Source organism: Pan troglodytes, chromosome 19, assembly GCF_028858775.2.
Source record: "Pan troglodytes isolate AG18354 chromosome 19, NHGRI_mPanTro3-v2.0_pri, whole genome shotgun sequence".
Classification (NCBI taxonomy): Eukaryota; Metazoa; Chordata; class Mammalia; order Primates; family Hominidae; genus Pan; species Pan troglodytes.
Genome location: NC_072417.2, coordinates 20,838,199 through 20,858,626, shown reverse-complemented (window position 1 = coordinate 20,858,626; position 20,428 = coordinate 20,838,199). Strand labels below are relative to the sequence as shown.

Sequence of the window (20,428 nt, the reverse complement as noted above, 5' to 3'; positions counted from 1 at the left end):
GCCCGTTTCCATAGTGATTTAGAAGTTGCTGTTGTAATAATCTGCATTACTAACAATATGAGTTATCATAAGATCATTTGGTATTATAGCACATTTGAAAGTATCTTGTTTGACTTACCTTGGGGTTAATGGACTAAGAGCTGCTGGTCCTCCTAATAAACTTCGACCAGTTTTTGGTTTATTTTGAACCTGTTTAGATAATATGGAAGTTCCTGTTCCCAGTGGGACAGTATCAGGTGAAATTACAGCTGAATCAATATAAGACACTGAGGAATCTGTATTCAAGGAGTACTTTGAATTGGAAGATTCTAAATTCAATCTGTTTAATTCCTGAAACAGAAAATTTCTACCAAGTCATTCACAATATATTATTTAGTTCAGATCATTCTTTGTAGTTTTCATAATATTTTGAACACTAGAATATAAGACACTCACAATTGTGTCCTGGGGTGTTTCCGTAAGAACTGTCTCAGGCTGTCTGTGAGATAAACTATGATTAGGTACTTGTGTTGTGCAAGAGTTGGGCAGACAGTTGCTAAAGTTCTGTAAAGATGTGAATTTAAATGTTTGGTCAGGATCTGGCTTTTCACCTGTGAAGACAAAAAAAAAAAAAGTTTGTCTCTGAGGAAGTGAGGAATACATGTTTTTCAAGTATGCATAAATCAGTGGAAACAGGAAATAGGCCTTATCCAAACTTTAAAAATCTCCTGTCTACTTCTGCTAATCAAATTTACCCCCAAAAAGCCCATCTATCAATATATCATAAAAGTTTACCAGTAAGATAAAGCTGTAAATTTAGAAAATAAACTACAAGAACACAAATTTTAAACATAACAAATCGCAGAAAAATGCAGATTTCTGTGTTTGTTTTAAAGCTGAAAATAACTAGATCTCATTTTTCTCAAAGTAGGAGATGAGGTTGAAGAGTTAAAACCCATCATATTTTACAGTAAAGGTTGAAGCCCTTCTATATATACATAGATGCAACAATGCTGAAAAATGGTCCTTTATGTATCCTAGGCCAAATATACTGAGAAATTCTCTCCCTGTACTGTTCAGGTCTTGTAAGTTTCAGGCATTTATTAATTGCATTAGAAATTTTATTAATTTTCTTATTCAGAAAGCAATTTTGCTAGTGTTAAACACACAATATAACCCATTCTAGAGGACACCAGATACTTGAAAATAGATTGGTTAAACAGAAGAATCTACTGGATTTAATCTTTGTGTAATTTTCAGTTATATGATTCTTGAAACATACCGAAGATTCTAACTTATTTTTTATTCTCAATTTTAACTTTGAAAAATATTTTTCTTGGGGGTAGATGATCTGTATTGCTCTCCAAAAATTAAGTAGCAGGAAAAAAAGAAGAGGAGATGGGAACCCACCCACCTCTCAACCCCACCCACCTACCTATTTCACATAATGATTCAAAGGGAGACCAGAGGAAAGGATTTAAACTAAGGCTCTTTTGGTAACATTCTGATCCTTTGGCAAGCCGATCTGTCTTGCTGTGGAGAGAAACAAGTAGATTAAATAAGCTACAAACCCCAAAACCTGTATCATAAACTTTTAGTATAAAAAATTAGGTAAAAGTTACAGAAGTTCAGAGAGCACTCTTTGTGATGCTTCTCTAAGTTACCAATTTCTCCCATCTGCTAATCTCCAAATCAAGTGAAAGCGCACAGAACATGAATCAAAAGAAATGCTTACAAAACAAACTATCGTTGCCTTCTTGAATATTACTATTACTTTAAACTTCCTGTCAGATACTAGAGTTATTGAGGGAGATGTGAAAAACATCCAAATCCTTCAGTATTATTCTTAATTTTTTTTTTTTTTTTTTGGACAAGGTCTGGCTCTATCATACAGGCTGAAGTGCAGTGGCATGATCTTGGCTCACTGCAACCCCTACTTCCTACGCTAAAGCCATCCTCCTACCTCAGCCTCCTGAACAGCTGAGACTATAGGTGCGCACCACCATATCCGGCTAATTTTTGCATATTTTGTAGAGACCAGGCTTCACCATTGATGCCCAGGCGGGTCTTGAACTCATGAGCTCTGGTGATTTACCTGTCTTGGCCTTCCAAAATGCTGGGATTACAGGTGTGAGCCACCGCACCTGGCCTTTTTGTATTTTCGTCGAGATGGGGTTTTGCCATATTGCCCAGGCAGGTCTCGAACTCATGGGCTCAAGTGATCTGCCCACCACAGCCTCCCAAAATGCTGGAATTACAGGCGTGATCCACCACGCTTGGCCTTAATTTTTAATACAACATTCCCAGTGGTAATTCTGAAAGTGATTTAAATGCTTTAAATATAGCATAAATGACCAGGTTTTTATTTGTTGTTGTTTTTTTTTCCAGGCTTAATTCACTTTATTTTTCTTGTGTAAAAACCTTATGTTGTAGCCACAGCTGGAGCCCGGGTCCTCTGTACGGAGACTCTAGTGTGGGTCTTGACGAGGTGGTCAGTGAATTCCCGATAGGGAGACTTGGTGAATACAGTCTCCTTCCAGAGGTCCGGGGTCAGGTAGTTGTAGGTCTTAAAGATGGCATCAAAGGTGGCCTTGGTGAAGTTGCCCAGGGTGGCAGTGCAGCCCCTGGCTGAGGTGTAGCAGTCATCGATACCAGTCATCATGAGCAGCTTCTTGGGCACACGTGCCAAGACGATGCCCGTGCTCCTGGGGGCGCGACGAGGTGCACCAGCACAGAGCCGCAGTGGCCTGTCACCTTGCAAGGGACGGCGTAGGGCTTGCCGATCTTGTTCCCCCAGTAGCCTCTGCGCACGGGGACAATCGAGCGTTTGGCCAGGATGATGATGGCCCTGCAGATGGCAGTGGCCACCTCCTTGGAGCATTTAACCCCCAGACTGACATGGCCATTGTAGTCCTCGATGGCAACAAACGCCTCGAACCTGGTGCCCTGGCTGGCACGGGTCTGCTTCTGCACCGGCATAATCTTCAAAACCTTGTGCTTGAGAGAGGCCCCCAGGAAAAAGTCAATGATCTCAGATTCCCTGATGGGCAGGGAGAAGAGATAGATCTCTTCCAGGGACTTGATCTTCATGTCCTTGACCAGGAGCCCCAGCTTAGTGATAGGAATCTACTCCTTATCCTTGGCCTTGCCTCCACGAGCTCCGTGGCCTCGGTCCCGGCCCCATCCACGGCTGCGACCCCGGCCCCGGATGCCACTGCTGAAACCTCCGCTTCTTTTTTTTTTTTTTTTCAAACAAAGTAGAGGTGGTAGGTCTTTTTCCTCCCCTCTCCCCTCAAGATCTGTTTGTGGAGGATCTGCTTCCTTAATGAAAAGGAAAATTTATGTTTCTTTCTAAATCAGGTGTATAAACGCTTACATATGGAATCTGGACAATATCCCTGGGAACATATATACTTGGAAAAATCTGGGGATTATCAGAACAGCATTGCTGCCTCTCTAGCTTTTTTTTTTTTTTTTTTTTTTCCCTGAGAGTCTGGCCCTGTTGCCCAGGCTGGAGTGCAGTGGCATCTCGGCTCACTGCAACCTCCACCTTCTGGATTCAAGTGATTCTCATGCCTCAGCCTCCCGAGTAGCTGGGATTACAGGTGCACACCACCATGCCAGCTAATTTTTATATTTTAGTAGAGACAGGGTTTCACCAGGTTGGCCAGGCTGTTTTTGAACTCCTGGACTCAAGTGATCCACCCGCTTCAGCCTCCCAAAGTGTTGGGATTACAGGCGTGAGCCATAGCACCTGGTCGCCTCCTCCTTAGCTTTTAACTAGGAGGATGGAAGGGGTTAGTGGCTAGTGAGACCAATTAAAGCATTCAGGTAAAAAATACAACTTACCTGGTCTGAAGTTCAAATGCTTCAATATCAAATGGAAAAAAATTCAGAACAGCAATTCTTCCAAAATTCTAAGGTTTTATATATAAAGGACCAGAAGAAATCTAACCGAGATCCTCAACTGAAACTATCAGGTAAAAGGTATACATCATCTGTTTATGTGCGGAATGTCAGTATAACCTCAGAGAACTATGAAGAAGGTACCCTTGGGGAACCAGATATTAGTTTGCCTCACTGCCAAATTTTCAAGTGAGTAAAAACTAGAAATAAGTGATATGACAAAGAAAGTACTACCAGTTGAAGGATATCTAGCTTCCCACACTTGTGTAATTTAAGCCAATAAACAAATGGACAAAGTAGGAAGCAGAAGTAGGATGCAGACTTTTGGAAAACATAAATAAGTTTTATCAAAGTCTGTATCTAAGATCATTTAGATCAAAAATTTCTTTCTTTTTTTTTTTTTTTAAAGGGATAGGATCCTGCTATGTTGCCCAGGCTGGACTCCTGGCCTTAAGTGATTCTCCTGCCTCAGCCTCCCAAGTAGCTGGGACTACAAGTGCGTGCTACCATGGCTGGCTAATTTAAAAAAAAAAAAAAAAAAAAAAAAAAAGTTAGCGATGTTTTGCTGTGTTGCCCAGGCTGGTCTCAAACCTGGGATTACAGGTGTGAGCCACCACAACTGGCCTGAAATTTCTTAAATATAATTGTCATAAGACTGACATAATCACCCACCAGGGATAGAGTGGTAATTTAGAAATAGGAAATGAAGAAAGGGCATACAAAAAAACATTTGCTGAAAGTAATAGGGTGGAACATGGCAAATCAGTGCTTGGGAGCTTTTAACATAAGGCTAAGCAAAAGAAAATACACAGCCGGGCACAGTGGCTCATGCCTGTAATCTCAGCACTTTGGGAGGCCAAGGCAGGTGGATCACTTGAGGTCAGGAGTTCGAGACCAGCCTGGCCAACACGGTGAAAACTCGTCTCTACTAAAAACATAAAATTAGCCAGGTGTGGTGGTGGGCACCTGTAATCCCAGCTACCTGGGAGGCTGAGGCAGGAGAACTGCTTGAATCCTGGAGGTGGAGGTTACAGTGAGTCGAGATCATGCCATTGCACTCCAGCCTGGGTGACAGAGCGAGACTCTGTCTCAAATAAATAAATAAAAACAAAATACAGTGAAATCTCATTGTTTGAGGATTATCCTAAGCTTCAAATAGGTCAATGACCATTTCTTCATTTTTTTTTTTTTCTTCTTGTAGTTCCTAAGTAAAGCCATTCCCTCAGGCCTCAGTCCCTTCTTTAGAAAATCTCTGTCTGGTGAGAATCCCTTCTACAGAGATGACAACTAAATCTACTTCTAACTTCAACCTTACCTTTCCTTTGCCTGATGGGCAATTTCATCTAGGTTTACTTCCTTATCTAAAGCTTAGTAAATTCAAAGTCAAGTTCATCTTTTCTCCTCAAAATCTGTTCTTTCTCTTTCTTTCTGTGTGTGTTTTAAGGACACCACTATTTTTACAAGTTTACAGACTCAAAAATCCTACTTAGAGATAGCACTGACTCCTTCTTCTTCTCCTCTGACCTTCACAGCCAATCAGCAACGAAGCCATAATTCATGTACTTTCATTTTATTTCTGGCTTAAGTTCCCTCTTTATTTTCACTGTTAGGATCCTTATTGCTTCTCATCTAAACCATCAATAGATTCCTAATTAATGTCTTGCCTCTTCATCCCTTCAATTCATCTATCTAGGCCCCTTCTGTCTCATAATACTAACCATAGTCTGCCTATTTATCTTTTCATGCATTCTCTCTTGCAAGTGATTATAAGCTGTCTGAGAATGGAGAATTAGTCTTTGCCATTTTTATACTACCTGTTCCCTGTTTTCAAGTAGCCCCGTCCCCTTGCTTTGCCAGCAGAATGTGATATAAAACAGACATTTTTATTAATAATTTTAAAAGTTGCATTAGTGAACTGTATGAATTATTTACATGGCCAGAAAGGAAGTAGACAAACATTGATTAAGCAAAGACAAAATAATCTGTTACGGGAAAAATATTCTGGAAAAGTAAGAGGGGTGATCCTTTGTGCTGAAAAGTCTCATTTCCAGTATTACTTAAATTAAAATTGTATTATTTTTATATTAGGAAAAGAAAAAATCAAACTTGGTTAAGTTGGCAAGGCTGATTTTTATAATGAGTAATTATTTCATGAATAGACCACAAAACAGAAGAAATTTAAATCAAAATTCATGTCTGTTAAGAGATTAGATACACATATGGATAGATATATGTATAAATCACGTAAGAGCTAACTAGCGAAGAAGTCAGGTGTGGAATTATAATAATCTAGCCTGGAAGGTAAAACCTCTAATTATTCAATAGAGAGATAAAAGGGGACAAAGATTTAAGAAAAGTAAAGTGCTGGGGTACTCTAAATTAAGATCGAAGTTTTTATTAAAATTGAGTGATACACACAAAACCCAGCCAGAAGTTTCCTAAAGAACTAGCATAAAAAATATTATTTAAGTGGTATTGGGAAGAAATAGGTTAATTTAGGAATCAGACTTAGTATCAGTTGTGTCCTAAACATAGAAGTCTCATGTGCTGTAATAGACAAAAAGACAAAAAAATGTCTATACTGGAGATAGAAAAGAAAACCTAACACACCTTAGCTACAAAACCACATGTATGTATCTAGATTACTAGGTGCAATTCTGGTATATAATGGCTAAAAAGAAAAGCCAGGATTGGGGTAGGGTTGTTCCACTTTCAATACTCAATCTTTTAATCCTGATGATGAATAAAAATAACCCTTGGCTGGGTGCTGTGGCTCATGCCTGTAATCCCAGCACTTTGGGAGGCTGAGGTGCCAGGACTGCTTGAGCCCAGGAGCTTAAGACCAGCCCGGGCAACATAGGGAGACCCCATATCTACCAAAACCAAAAAAATATAAAAGAACCCATCCATATTCCTCTGAAGAAGGAGAAAAAAGAACTTCCTTCTTTACATATATGTATACATACACACACATACCTTTCTGAGGAACTGATTTAACTGCATCTTTAAAAAAACTTTAATGATTTTATCTGAATAGTTCAGTGCCACATGACATTCTGTTACAACAGATCACATGTATGACAATAGTCCCATAAGATTATTTGTTTCTTTTGTTTTCTTTTGAGATGGAGTTTCACTCTTGCTGCCCAGGCTGGAGTACAATGGCACGATCTCAGCTCACTGCAACCTCTGCCTCCTGGATTCAAGTGATTCTCCTGTTTCAGCCTCCCCAGTAGCTGGATTACAGGCTCGTGCCACCACGCCCAGCTGATTTTTGTATTTTTAGTTGAGGTGGGGTTTCACCGTGTTGGCCAGGCTAGTCTCGAACTCTTGACCTCAGGTGATCTGCCCGCCTCGGCCTCCCAAAATGCTGGGATTATAGGTGTGAGCCACCCTGCCTGGCCCCCATAAGATTATAATGCCATATTTCTACTGTATCTTTTCTTTGTTTAGATACACAAATATTTACCATAGTGTTATAACTGCCTACAGTATTCAGTAAGGTAACATGCTGTACAGGTTTGTAGCCCAGGAGCAATAGGTTATACCATATAGCCTAGGTGTGTAGTAGGCTACACCATCTAGGTTTGTGCATATGCACTTTATGATGTTCACAAATGACAAAATCACCTAAGGACACATTTCTCAGAACAAATCCCCATCATAAAGTGACACATGACTGTATAACATATTTGTGATTTTAACTTAATTTTTTTAAACTTTACTTTGGAATAATTTTAGACTTACATAGAACTTGCAAAAACAGTACACAGTTCCCATGTACCCTACACCCAGCTTCCCCCAATAATATCTGACATAACCATAGTACAGTTATCAAAACTAGGAAATTGACATTAGTACAAAACTGTAAACTACGCTGGACACGGTGGCTCATGACTGTAATCCCAGCACTTCGGGAGGCCGAGGCAGGTGGATCATGTGAGGTTGGGAATTCGAGACCAGCCTGGCCAATATGGTGAAACCCCGTCTCTACTAAAAATACAAAAATTAGCTGGGCATGGTGGCGCTCACATGTAATCCCAGCTACTCCGGAGGCTGAGGCACGAGAACTGCTTGAACCTGGGAGGTGGAGACTGCAGTGAGCTGAGATTGTGCAACTGTACTCCAGCCTGGGCGACAGAGCGAGATTCCATTTCAAACAACAACAACAACAACAACTGTAAACTAAACCACAGAGCTTATTTGAATTTTAGCAGTTTTTACACGTTTATATAGAGAATATTATCACATTTACAAATTTCTATAACCACTACTACAATCAGGATATAAAACTGTTTTAATATCCCAAAGAAACCCCTAAATAGTTACATCCTCACCCTAACCCAACCTGAGAACCACTGATCTGTTCTCCTTCACTATAATTCTGTCAGATTAATGTTATATAAATGGAATTATAGAAACTTCTGAAATTGGCTTTTTTCACTTGCCATAATACCCTTGTAATCCATCTAAGTTACTATACATATCAATATAGTAGTTTGTTTCTCTTTATTGCTAAGTAGTCCATCATATGGACTAGTTTATCTATTTACTTACTGAATTTTGGGTTGTTTCCAGTTTTGGGCTTTTATGAATAAAGTTGCTATGAACTCCTATGTAAAATATCACCTTACCTTCCCACCAGCAGTGTACGAGGAATCCTGCTGCACTGCATCCTCTCACCAGCACTTGGTATTGTCAGCAGTTTTTATTTTTAGCCATTGTATCTAATGGTGGTTTTTAATCACTTTCCTTAATGGCTAACGATTTAGAACATCTTTTCACCTGCTTATTTACCATCCATATACCCTCTTTGGTGAAATGTCCATTCAATTGTTTTACTTATTTTCTAATTGAACTGATTTTCTTTTTATTACTGACAGAGTTCTTTATATAGTCTAGATACAATCTGTGTTGTTTATGTGATTTGCAAATATTTTCTCCCAGGCTGTGACTTGTGTGTATTTTCATTAATGTCTTTTGCCAAGCAAAGAGTTTTAATTTTGATAAAATTTATCAACTTTTTATTTTATGTACTGTCATTTGGGTGTTATGTTTAAGAAGTCTTTGCCTAACCCTAGCTCATAAAGATTTTTTTCTAAAAGTTTAATAGTTTTATGTTTTACATTTAGATCCATGATTCATTTGAGTTAAATTTTTAATAAGGTATGGGGTTTAAGTCAATGCTCATTTCTCTGCCTATGGATATCCAATTGCACTGGCACCATTATTTGCTAAAAAGGATATCATTCCTCCATTAAATTGTTTTTCACCTTCTTCAAAAGTCAACTGACCATCCAAGATCCTGTTTTTAATTATTTTGTGTATGTTCCCACAAGTGGAATTACTGGCTCAAATAGTAATTCTAGTTTCAATTTTCTGAGAAATAGTATTATTTTTATATATCACTGATACATCTGATTTCCTAAATTTTTTTGAAGATTTTTGTGTATACATGTATTCTTAAGGAATAGTGGCCTATAGTTTTCCTTTTTAGAACAGTATTTCATTTTGGAATCAAGGAAATGTGGCCTCATGAGTAGAGGAGTATTTCTTCTTGTTCTGTTTTCTGGAAGAGATTATGTAGCATTAGGGAAGACTTTTAACTACAAATTAAAGTTTCTTTCATAATTTTAGGATTATTCAGATTAACTTATTCAGATTTCTATTTCTTAGGTGAGTTTTGGTAGTGTGGCTTATTAAGAAATTGGCCCATTTCATCTAAGTTGTTAAATTCATGTGCATAGAGTTGTTTTAAGTTTTCAGCATACACATCCTTTCACTGTCCTCAGGGTAGGTAGTGATATTCCTTCTTTCATTCCTGATATAAGTAATGGCGTTCTCTCTCTTTCTTTTTTGGGGTCACTTTTGGCAGTTTTACCAATCTTTCCAAGGACCAGCTTTGGTTTCTATGATTTTCTCTATTGTTTTTCTGTTTGCAATTTCACTGATTTCTACTTTTTATTATTTCCTTCTTTCTGTTTGCTTGGATTTACTGTGCTCTTCTTTTTCTAGTTTCTTACAGTGAAAGCTTAGATAGCAGAGTTGAAACTGTTCTTTTATAACAAACATTTAGTGCTATAAATTTCGCTGTAAGACTTTAGCAACATCATAGTTTTTAATATGTCATATTTATTATCCCTTTCATTCAGTTCAATATATTTTTAAAATCTCCTGTGAGACTTCCTCTTCAACCCATGAATTATTTATTTATTTAATTTTTTTGAGATGGAGTCTCACTCTGTCACCCAGGTTGGAGTGCAATGGTGTGATCTCGACTCACTGTAACCTCTGCCTCCCAGGTTCAAGCAATTCTCGTGCCTCAGACTCCCAAGTAGCTGAGATTACAGACGTGCACCACCATGCCCGGCTAACTTTTTTATTTTTAGTAGAGACAAGGTTTCACCATGTTGGCCTGGCTGGTCTCAAATTCCCCACCTCAGGTGATCCACCCGCCTTGGCTTCCCAAAGGGCTGGGATTACAGGCGTGAGCCACTGTGCCCAGACCCATTAATTATTTAGAAGTATGTGGTTTCATTTCCAAATGTTTTGAGATTTTCTTATCCATGTGTGACTTTTTATCATCTAATGCAACTTTTTTCAACAGAGTAATATTTATAATACTTCATTTTAGTTAATTTTCTAAAAATAAAAGAATATGATGCTCTTTAGGATTATTTCTCCAACATTCCTTATTAAAATTTTGCCAACTTCTTTCATAAATTGTCTACCCTCCAGTGTTTGTACATCACTCCTCTCAAATAATTTGTAGTCTTCGAACATCTATTTTCCTCTGGAAGTCACTCTATAGATATGAGATGTTGTCAAATTTTACTTTTTCTATCAAGTCTTTCCTAGTTATCACAACCCCTCTTCTTAACCAGGCAGGACTAATTATTCTCCATTTGAACAATATAATGCTCAAATTTTATGACAGAACTTTTAATGTGATAATAAAAACGAACTCTGAGTGTGGAAAAAGCAACATTTTGTTTTTTCCTATTCTCTCTTAACAGTAACAATCATCAATACAGAAGACTTCTGTGACCAAATGTCTGGGTTTTCTAATTCCCCCTAAACACACCAAGCATCAAACACCAGCTGAATGTCCGCTAATTCAATTCTGATACCATCTACCTGTAGACAGCCTCAGGTCCCACAGGTTAAGGGCTCAGTCTTCAAGACTGCCCTGCCCCACCTTCAGAAACCAATCACAAGTCTGGGCCTAAGGAACTTCTGATCAACTAGCTATAAATTGGGATTCCCACAATGCTCTATTCAGGTTTGATGAATTTGCTAGAGCAGTTGACTTATAAAGGATATCACAAAGGATACAGATGAAGAGTGCATAGGGCGAGGCATGGGGAAAGAGAGGTGCGGAGCTTCCATGGCCTCTCCAGGCAAGCCACCTGCCAGGAACCTCCATGTGTTCAGTTTTCTGGAAGCTTTCTGAACCCTGTCCTTTTGAGTTTTTACGGAGGCTTCACTACATAGGCATTACTGATTAAACCATTGGCTGTTGGTGATAATCCTATCACCAATTTAATGGTGAAACTTAATCTTCAGCTCCTCTCACCTCCTGGGAGGTTGCGGGGTGGGGATGAAAAGTCCCAATCCTCTAATCCTGCCTTGGTCTTTTGCTGCCAGCCCCCATCCTGAAGCTACCTAGGGGATGCCAGCTACCAGTCAATTCGTTTGCATACAAAAAGATATCACTTTGGAGTTTCTAAGTGTATACGAGGAAATGAGGTCAAAGACCAAATATATATATTTCACTATATCACACTTACAAACTTTTGTTTACTGTTTCTCTTCTCCTACTCTATTATAAACCTTTGAGGGTGGGGACTGTGAGTTATTTATCTTTATATTCAAGCCAAGTATGACTGTGAGTTATTTATCTTTATATTCAAGCCAAGTGTGTTTAGCTATAATGGAAATGAATCTCAAAGTTTCTTGACTAAATGACAAGAAGAATCATAGTTTCATGAACTAAATTTATTATTCTCAGTCCTTAAGGTAAATGAATATATTGATATTATGTCTTTGCTTACTCATGTTCGCAAGAGTGGTGTTAATGGCTAAACATACCACCGTTACACCTGAAAATGGGCCCCCAAACTTAGTCAAATAATGTATTCTGTTCAGAAATACATTTTCAAGGTTTTGAAAAATAACCAATATTCAAACTAGCCTCAATTTATCTTAAAACAGATGCTATCCTAGTTCTTTAGACAAGCAGTCCCCAGTCACTTCTCCCACGGGGGAGAAGTGACAACAGATAACATTTACACATGTGAAGCATTCCCATGGGCAGAGTTACTTGTTCTTTTTCTTTTTTTTTTTTTTTTGGAAACAGGGTCTCGCTCTGTTACCCAGGCTGGAGTGCAGTGGCACAATCACAGCTCACAGCAGCTCCAACCTCCTGGGCTCAAGAGATCCTCCACCTCAGTCTCCTGAGTAGCTGGGACTACATGTATGTGCCACCACACCCAGCTAATTTTTTATTTTTTTGTAGAGATGGGGTCTTGGTATGCTGCCCAGGCTAGTCTTGAACTCCTGGCCTCAAGTGATCCTCCCACCTCCACCTCCCGAAGTGTTGAGATTACAGGCGTGAGACAATGCACCTGGCTATCTTTTCTTCTATCTCCTCAGTGGATCACATAAAGATATTCTTTTCACCCAAGGTAAAAAAAACTAACATGGGGCCGGGTACGGTGGCTCACACCTGTAATCCCAGCACTTTGGGAGGCTGAGGCAGGTGGATCACCTTGAGGTCAGGAGTTTGAGACCAGCCTGGCCAACATGGTAAAACCCTGTCTACCAAAAAATACAAAAATTAGTTGGGCGTGGTGTCGGGCACCTGAAATCCCAGCTACTTGGGAGGCTGAGGCAGGAGAATTGCTTGAACCCTGGAGGTGGAGGTTGCAGTGAACTGAGATCGCACCATTGCACTCCAGCCTGGGTGACAAGAGTGAAACTCCATCTCAAAAAAAAAAAAAAAAAATAGAAACAAACAAAAAAACCTAACATGTATGATCAATTGTTAGGCAGGGCAGCTGTAGCTATTATCAGTAAGGATAAGTGGAGAGTTCAAACTTAGATTAGCATCTCTGCTATTTTAATAAGGTCATAGAATCAGACTATGTACTACTCAGCCAAGTAATATTTGATAAACACTGATCAACATAGGTTTTTTAAACTATAAAACATACTTGTATGGAAATGCTTTTCTGACAGTTTGAATCATTCTTACTTACCAATATACATGTCCCAACAATGAAAGAGTAAAGCAAGCTGAATCACCAAACTCAGTAACAATATCATCATGGCTTTTCTGCTTATTAAACACTCCACCAGATAAGATTTGTTCCCCTTCTGCAAGCCTTTAAAATACAAATTTAAAGATTTTTAAAAACCAATATAAAAAGCAGTTCACGTAAACATATTCTTCATTACCAAAGTGCATCTAACTATGGAGACACAAATTTTTTCTCTCTCTCTCTTTCCTTTTCCTTCCTTCCTTCATCCCTCCCTCTCTCTGTCTTCCTTTCTTTAAAGAGATAGGGTCTTGCTTTGTTACCCAGGCTAGAGTGCAGTAGTACAATCATAGTTCACATGGCCTCAAATTCCTGGACTCAGGTGAGCCTCTTGCATCAGCCTTGTGAGTAGCTGGGACTACAGGTGCACACCACCACACCCAGCTAATTTTTAATTTTTTTGTAGAGACAGGGTCTCACTATGTTGACCAGGCTGGTTTCAAACTCCTGGGCTCATGCAATCCTCTCATCTCATGGGATCACAAGCATGAGACACTGCACCTGGCCAATTTGTTTTTTGTAAAAAAAATTTTTTTTAATTACAATAGTGGCAAACACTTATTCAGAATCATTTGAGAGGCTGGAAATTTATGATCTTAAAATTTCACTTTTACCTTTAAAAACAGAATCAATTACATTTAGTCTCTGTATGTACAAATCCAGTCTGAGCAACATATTCATTACTCATGTCAGAAGGAACAGAAGATGATTACTATACTGGGGGAGAAAATATAAATGGTTCTTCATTAACAAACAGTGGTCCTTTTTACTTCCTTAAAATAGAAATGTATATGCAAATTAAACAAGACTAACATAGTTTAATTAAAAATTGCATACTTATGCCCGGCACAGTGGCTCAAGCCTATAACCCCAGCATTGTGGGAGGCCAAGGTGGGAGGACAGCTTGAACCCAAGAGTTCAAAACCAGCCTGGGCAACATAGTGAGACCCCATCTATACAAAAAATAAGAAAATTAGCCAGGTGTAGTGACACGTGTCTGCAGCTCCAGCTACGTGGGAGGCTGAGATGGGAGGATCGCTTAGGCCCAGATGGGGACTGCAGTGAGCCATCATCACCCCACTGCACTCCAGCCTGAGCAACACAGCAGGACCCTTTCTCTAAAAAAAGGAAAAAAAAAAAAAAGGAACTGGCAAATTACATAAGAAAGATTTTTAAGAATTCCACATTAGGATCTTTGAAATTTAAAAGTAATTCAACAACAAATGTCTCAGAAATTTCAGATATTTTAGCTAGCTTTAATTAAAAAGCCATCAATTAGTCACTGGACAGATAATATAGTTATTGATCAGTCTGTGGTGAGACTTACTTGTATCTTCCCCTTGTAAACCTACAAGCCAATTATACATACAGGCTTTTACAAATATCTAACACCGTTTACACATGTGACCGTTTAGTCCCTTTTACCATTATTCCATCTCTTACAGTACAGAAAAGAATTGAATAGAACCTAACTATCTGTATCTCTAAATGCCTCCAAATTTGGTATAGGGACAGCTGACTTGGTTTAACTGTAATGTGCAAAAGAAGTACTCAATAAAATGATCTTGAAAGGAAACTATACAATCACCTAAACACAAGGGAGCCTTAATCTCAAGTGAGCTGGTGGGTTTTCAGGCTTATTCAAATTGGTCTAACACTGAAAGCAAAGAAAACGAAATATTTGTGATCATTTAAGAAACCAATAAGAATCGGTTATAACTTAAGTTTCTCCAGAGTTAAACTCTATTATTTATTACCATAACAATGAAATCTCCATAATATAAATAATGCCATAGGCAACAGTGTAAACATTTCGAATGTTACTGAAATAGATGGAAAACAGGGAAGAAAGGGAATCAGAGTTTAATCTGAAAGGAATTTTATCCAAAATTCAACAGTGTAAGTAAAACAAAATAGCTAGAAAATATTTTAAAACTTACTTGCTGAGATCAACACAACATTTTGCAAGCAGGTATTTGCATTGCGGTGTAGTACAACTGTGTCCTTTCAAGAGTCTATATGCTTTATATGCCTTTCCTGAGCGGTAATAACAGGTTGCCAGTAAAAACAAGGCTTCTTCTGAGTGTACTAAAAACAGACATTTTTTAAAAAGGCTATTGTTCAGTATATTGAATGATAATCAGTTTATCATGCAATAAACAAGTTTAGCAAAAAAAAAAAATTAGGCTTGCTATTTTAACACAAAACAATCACTTATTAATTCAAATTTGAATTATGGAGAAATGGTTTGCTTATAGCAAAGTCAGTTCCTTAGATCTTGATTACTTTTCTCTATAAGAAACCAAGGAAATAATACAATGAAGACAATCATGGTATTCTCTGTAAATATTTAAGAAAAGCATACACACACAGAAACACCCCTGCCTTTAAACAGACTACCAGTAAAGGATCTTGTTTTTAGGTAATATTTTTCTAATAAATCTTTTGGGAGGATAGAAGTCAAATTTCATTAGCAAGAGAAACCTGAGTGTAAATAAATCTAACTACCAATATGAAATAATTTCTATATTTTAAAAAGACCAGATTGAAAAAAATCCACTTGTTTTGCTTTAACATCAAATATACATTAAATTATATTTAAGATAAATTATAAATTGTGAATGCTCACACCATTTTAACATTCAGTTGACAGACTATAGTAACAATAATTAAATTACATTACAATAGCAAGAGCTGAGTTATCTATCAATCTGTCCCTCCTTTTTACATTAGGAAATGCCCCCTGCCTTCTTAATGCAAGTGGCATTTTTCACCCTTATTTAGTCTATGTCTCTACTAAACTGATCATCACTTCACTTCTATCCCCACAATCCAGGGTCTACAGAGGCAACAACAAAGAGGATGGAAAGAGAGGGAAAACCACAAAACTGTGCTTCTAAAAATGGGTTATGCAATAATACCAGTGAGCTGAAGGATCTTCTAAGCCAGTGGTTCTCAAAGTGTGGTCCTTGTACCAGTATCAGCATAACTTGGAAACTTGCTAGAAATGAAAATTTTTGTGTCCCATCTCATACCCACTAAATTAGTAATTCTGGGAGTAGGAACCAGTAATCTACGTGGTTAACAAACTCTGCAAGTGATTCTGTGGCATTCTCAAGTTTGAGAACCACTGTTGTAAAGTACAAGACAAACTTGCCACATCTTTTTAAATAGTTAACATCATTCTAAGAGTTTGGATAAAAAAGTAATTTGAAATTTTATTTCTAAGTTTTTTGTCACAGATATGTGCAAGCAAAAACCAACAGAACCCTTCTTCTCTGGTCCATCTTATGGTTTTTTATGAAACCACAGTGTAAAAAATAATAAATAGTAAATGATAAGAAATTTTGGCAGATGTGTTTTAACGAGATGTATAGTAGTATTAGTGCTGCAGCTACAAAAAAAAAAAAGAATGGGGCGCTCACTGCAGTAGGAATAAACTATTAATTTTACTGAGCTACAACTTCTAATTTACATAAGTTAGAAAGTTTGATTTCCTCTAGATTTTACAATGGTCTGGTTTCTTTTCACCTTATAAGTTTTTAAAAACTATTGATTATACCAATAAACAATGGCTCCCACAAACTAATTTAACTCCCAGTCACAGTAATGCTGTCTCAATTGTTTACAAATATTTGATTATGTGTAGGTCCACTTTCACTGCAATAAAATTGCCTAATAAAGACACCAACTATTCTTTTTGTGTGTACGTGTGCGTGTGTAATTTTAGTGTAATACTGCAATTAGCTTTTTGAAGCATAATAACTTAAAAATTATATGTTCAAATGGGAATACGGATTGGTGATTTAGGCAAAACTTAAAAATAATGAAACTGGCCAGGCGTGGTGGCTCATGCCTGTAATCCTAGCACTTTGGGAGGCTGAGGCAGGCAGATCACCTGAGGTCAGGAATTCAAGACCAGCCTGGCCAACATGGCGAAACCCCGTCTTCTACTAAAAATACAAAAATTAGCCAGGCGCGGTGGCGCAAGCCTGTAATCCCAGCTACTCCGGAGGCTGAGGCAGGAGAATCGCCTGGACCCAGGAGGCAGAGACTGCAGTGAGCCGAGATCGTGCCACTGCACTCCAGCCTGGGTGACAGAGTGAGATTCTGTTTAAATAAATAAATAAATATAATGAAACTGTCAGATAAGGAAGCAAATCCAGAGCAATCTGAAGTGTTGTGACACAGGTGGTTTCTTAGGCTCCTCACAAGTAACTTGGCAGCAGAAAAAGATAACAGTACCCCAAACACAACTAAAGAAGCAGTGGTAAGCAGCCATAAATCTAAAAAGCACAGAATATGTTTACTGGATAGGATTGACAAAGATTTCATCTAGAACAGTAACTCCAACTTACAGATAATAGCTGTCTGAAATGCCATGTTCAGAAAACTTCTTGAGGCTGATCATGGCCTAGCTACCAAGAGTAGTGATCAAAATAACAGGATCCAGAAACAGTTATAGATGTTTGCATGTCACTTATTTACCATCCTTTATTTACAGACTTAATTAAAATATGGGATTAGAATTATAAGGTCCATAATATATTTCATAATCATGAATGAAGTTAGCATTGACTCCATTAAGTCACTCTTAAAGTAATATTGAGAAATCAATCGTGTACTAGTTAAATTATGCTATGTCCATGTGATGAAAAATACAGACATAGAAAGATTTCCAGAATGTACTGCTAAAGTGAAAAAACAAACAAATTAAGCCTGTAATCCCAGCACTTTGGGAGGCCGAGGCAGGTGGATCACCTGAGGTCAAGAGTTCAAGGCCAGCCTGGCCAACATGGTGAAACCCCATCTCTACTAAAAATACAAAAATCAGCCGGGTGTGGTGGCGTGCACCTGTGATCCCAGCTACTCGGGAGGCTGAGGCAGAACAATCACTTGAACCCGGGAGGCAGTGGTTGCAGTGAGCCGAGATCATGCCACTGCACTCCAGCCTGGGCAACAGCGAAACTCGGTTGAAACAGGACTATCGAAACAGGACAGGACAGGACAGGACAGGACAGGACACGACAGGACAGGAAAGGAAAGGAAAGGAGAGAGAGAAAGAAAGAAAGAAAGAGAGAAAGAGAGAGAGGAAGGAAGGAAGGAAGGAAGGAAGGAAGGAAGTTGTAGCAGCACTACTGAAGTTCCTCTTCTTACAAACAGGTTTGGCTTCAAAATTGGAAAGGTCTTTTGAGTTTAAGTCCAAAATAATTAAGAGGGGTTTAACCTTGCATCCTCCAGATACATTTACATCAAACAGAAAGGTAAATTAGTCTTTCAAAGCTTTTAAACCAGACAGACGCCTCTTCTTCACACCGATTTATAATCTAAATAAGCAGCCTTTCTAAAATGGACCAATTTTGACAAATTTAAAATTTGTTGAGGTGAATGTTCTTTACCTAGCCTTGATAAACTATACAAATATCAGAGAAGCCCTCAGAGGTTAGAGTACTCTATGGCTACCCTGTCATGAACTCTGATGTTGTGTGAATTTAAGGGCATAGAACCTATGGAACTTTTTATGATTTGTGACACATGTTTCAAATTGATTATCTGGGCCAGGCACAGTGGCTCATGCCTGTAATCTCAGCACTCTGGGAGGCCAAGGTGGGCAGATCACTTGAGTCCACGAGTTGGAGACCAGCCTGGCCAACATGGCGAAACCCCATCTCTACTAAAAATACAAAAATTAATCAGGCATAGTGGTGCATGTCTGTAATTCCAGCTTCTTGGGAGGTAGAGGTACAAGAATCGCTTGAACCTGGGAGGCAGAGGTTGCAGTAAGCTGAGATCACGCCACTGCACTCCAGCCTGGGCAACAGAGCGAGACTCTGTCTCAAAAGAAAAAAAATAAAACAAATTGATTATCCGTTAAGTTTTTAAATCAACTATAAGTAGTATGACATGTGGATTAAAGTACCGACTCTGAAGCTAGACTGCTTGGGTTCAGATTCTGGCACTTCAACCTACTAGCTATGACTTAGGGCAGAGTTACTTAACTTCTCTGACCCTCATTTTTTTTTCATCCGATAAGGACTATGATACCTACCTTTAAAGGTTGCTGTTAGGATTAAATGACTTAATACATGCACAGCAATTAGGATAGTATCTGACACATAGTGAAGGCTGTATGTGCTATTATTTTAATTATTGGCCTTCTCTTAAATTTACAATACCTGAATAGATATTTGATATTAATGCAGGGGGTACATAAGTGTCCCTGAGCCACATGCTCAAGTAATTCTATTTCATCAACTTTTTTTTTTTTTTCTGTTTTCAATTGTATGGAGGCTATACTTTTCTTATATTTCATTATTCATTCTGTTGTTCAGAGTCATTTCTACTGTTGAACATTTCATCTACATATGCAACTTTAGCATATGAATACTATTCTCAATGTTTATCTTTTCTACATTTATTTACATCCTGCATTTCAATACCAACTGGTTTTATACCTGTTGTTAATGATGGGGTTAATAGTGCTCTTAAGTATTTTAAAACCACGCTTAGAGTAAAAAGACCACAAATAAAAGAGGGCTGGAAGAAGTTTTAAAAGGCTCCTTAGTGTTTGAGGCAGAAAATGGCAATATATGAGGAGAAAAAAGATGGCCAAATTGTGCAGGGCTTTGTAAACTGTGTAAAGATTTAGGAACAGATCCTTACAACAATTAGATACTTCTGAAGGGTTTTAAGAAGGAACATAAATTTGGGAGGGGAAAAGGAACAGGCAGGGAACGGGAGATGAGGAAAATTCAGTTAGTGGTATCTTAGGTTAGATTTGAATATATTGAGTTTGATGTGTCTGTGAAACATCCAAGTTAATTCAATGAAAATAGGTGAGTCTTGGATCAATAAAGGCCTCAAAATGATACATTATTCCACATCTTTAGTAGAATTCTGGATATTCTTTAATACTGATCTTAACACAATCTGGTAAATAGTTTTTTTTTATATGTTGCCATTTGTACGCATATATTTCTGTGAGTTTGGGCTCTCAGTATCCTAGCTAATAGAAAAGAAACAGATGCTGAACGTTTTACTCTGGTTCAGTTCTCTCCCACTGAGCCTAATTTACTAAAATTGATACACCCAATGCAATCTATACATCTTACCCACTAATCACTAAGACAGGTAGAAAACTGGTGAACGATTTTACGGTCATTTAAAATGCATTCAAGTAGGGCGCAGCAGCACATGCCTGTATTCCTAGCTACTTGGGAGGA

At 38.2% G+C, this 20,428-nt stretch overlaps 1 protein-coding gene and 1 pseudogene across 33 annotated transcripts in view; both read right to left on the bottom strand.

Moving 5' to 3' along the window:
• CDC27 (cell division cycle 27) overlaps nucleotides 1-20,428 on the bottom strand; it is a 69,092-nt gene that overhangs the window by 36,534 nt on the left and 12,130 nt on the right. For 15 of the 33 annotated variants that reach the window (XR_010152810.1, XM_511624.9, XM_009431857.5 and 12 more), the window contains 5 exons: nucleotides 15,146-15,293; nucleotides 13,146-13,271; nucleotides 1,415-1,512; nucleotides 436-590; nucleotides 119-330 (listed from right to left, as the gene is read on the bottom strand). Coding sequence is in view for 29 of the 33 variants with exons in the window: in XM_511624.9 (XP_511624.2) it covers nucleotides 119-330; nucleotides 436-590; nucleotides 1,415-1,512; nucleotides 13,146-13,271; nucleotides 15,146-15,293 (739 nt within the window). In the remaining 4 variants the exon portion in view is untranslated. Of the gene's footprint in view, nucleotides 1-118; nucleotides 347-435; nucleotides 591-1,414; nucleotides 1,513-13,145; nucleotides 13,272-15,145; nucleotides 15,294-20,428 lie in introns of all 33 variants that reach the window. The other 18 variants (XM_009431860.5, XM_063798376.1, XM_063798378.1 and 15 more) reach the window with 3 other exon arrangements.
• LOC129137738 (small ribosomal subunit protein uS5-like) lies at nucleotides 2,280-3,299 on the bottom strand (annotated as a pseudogene).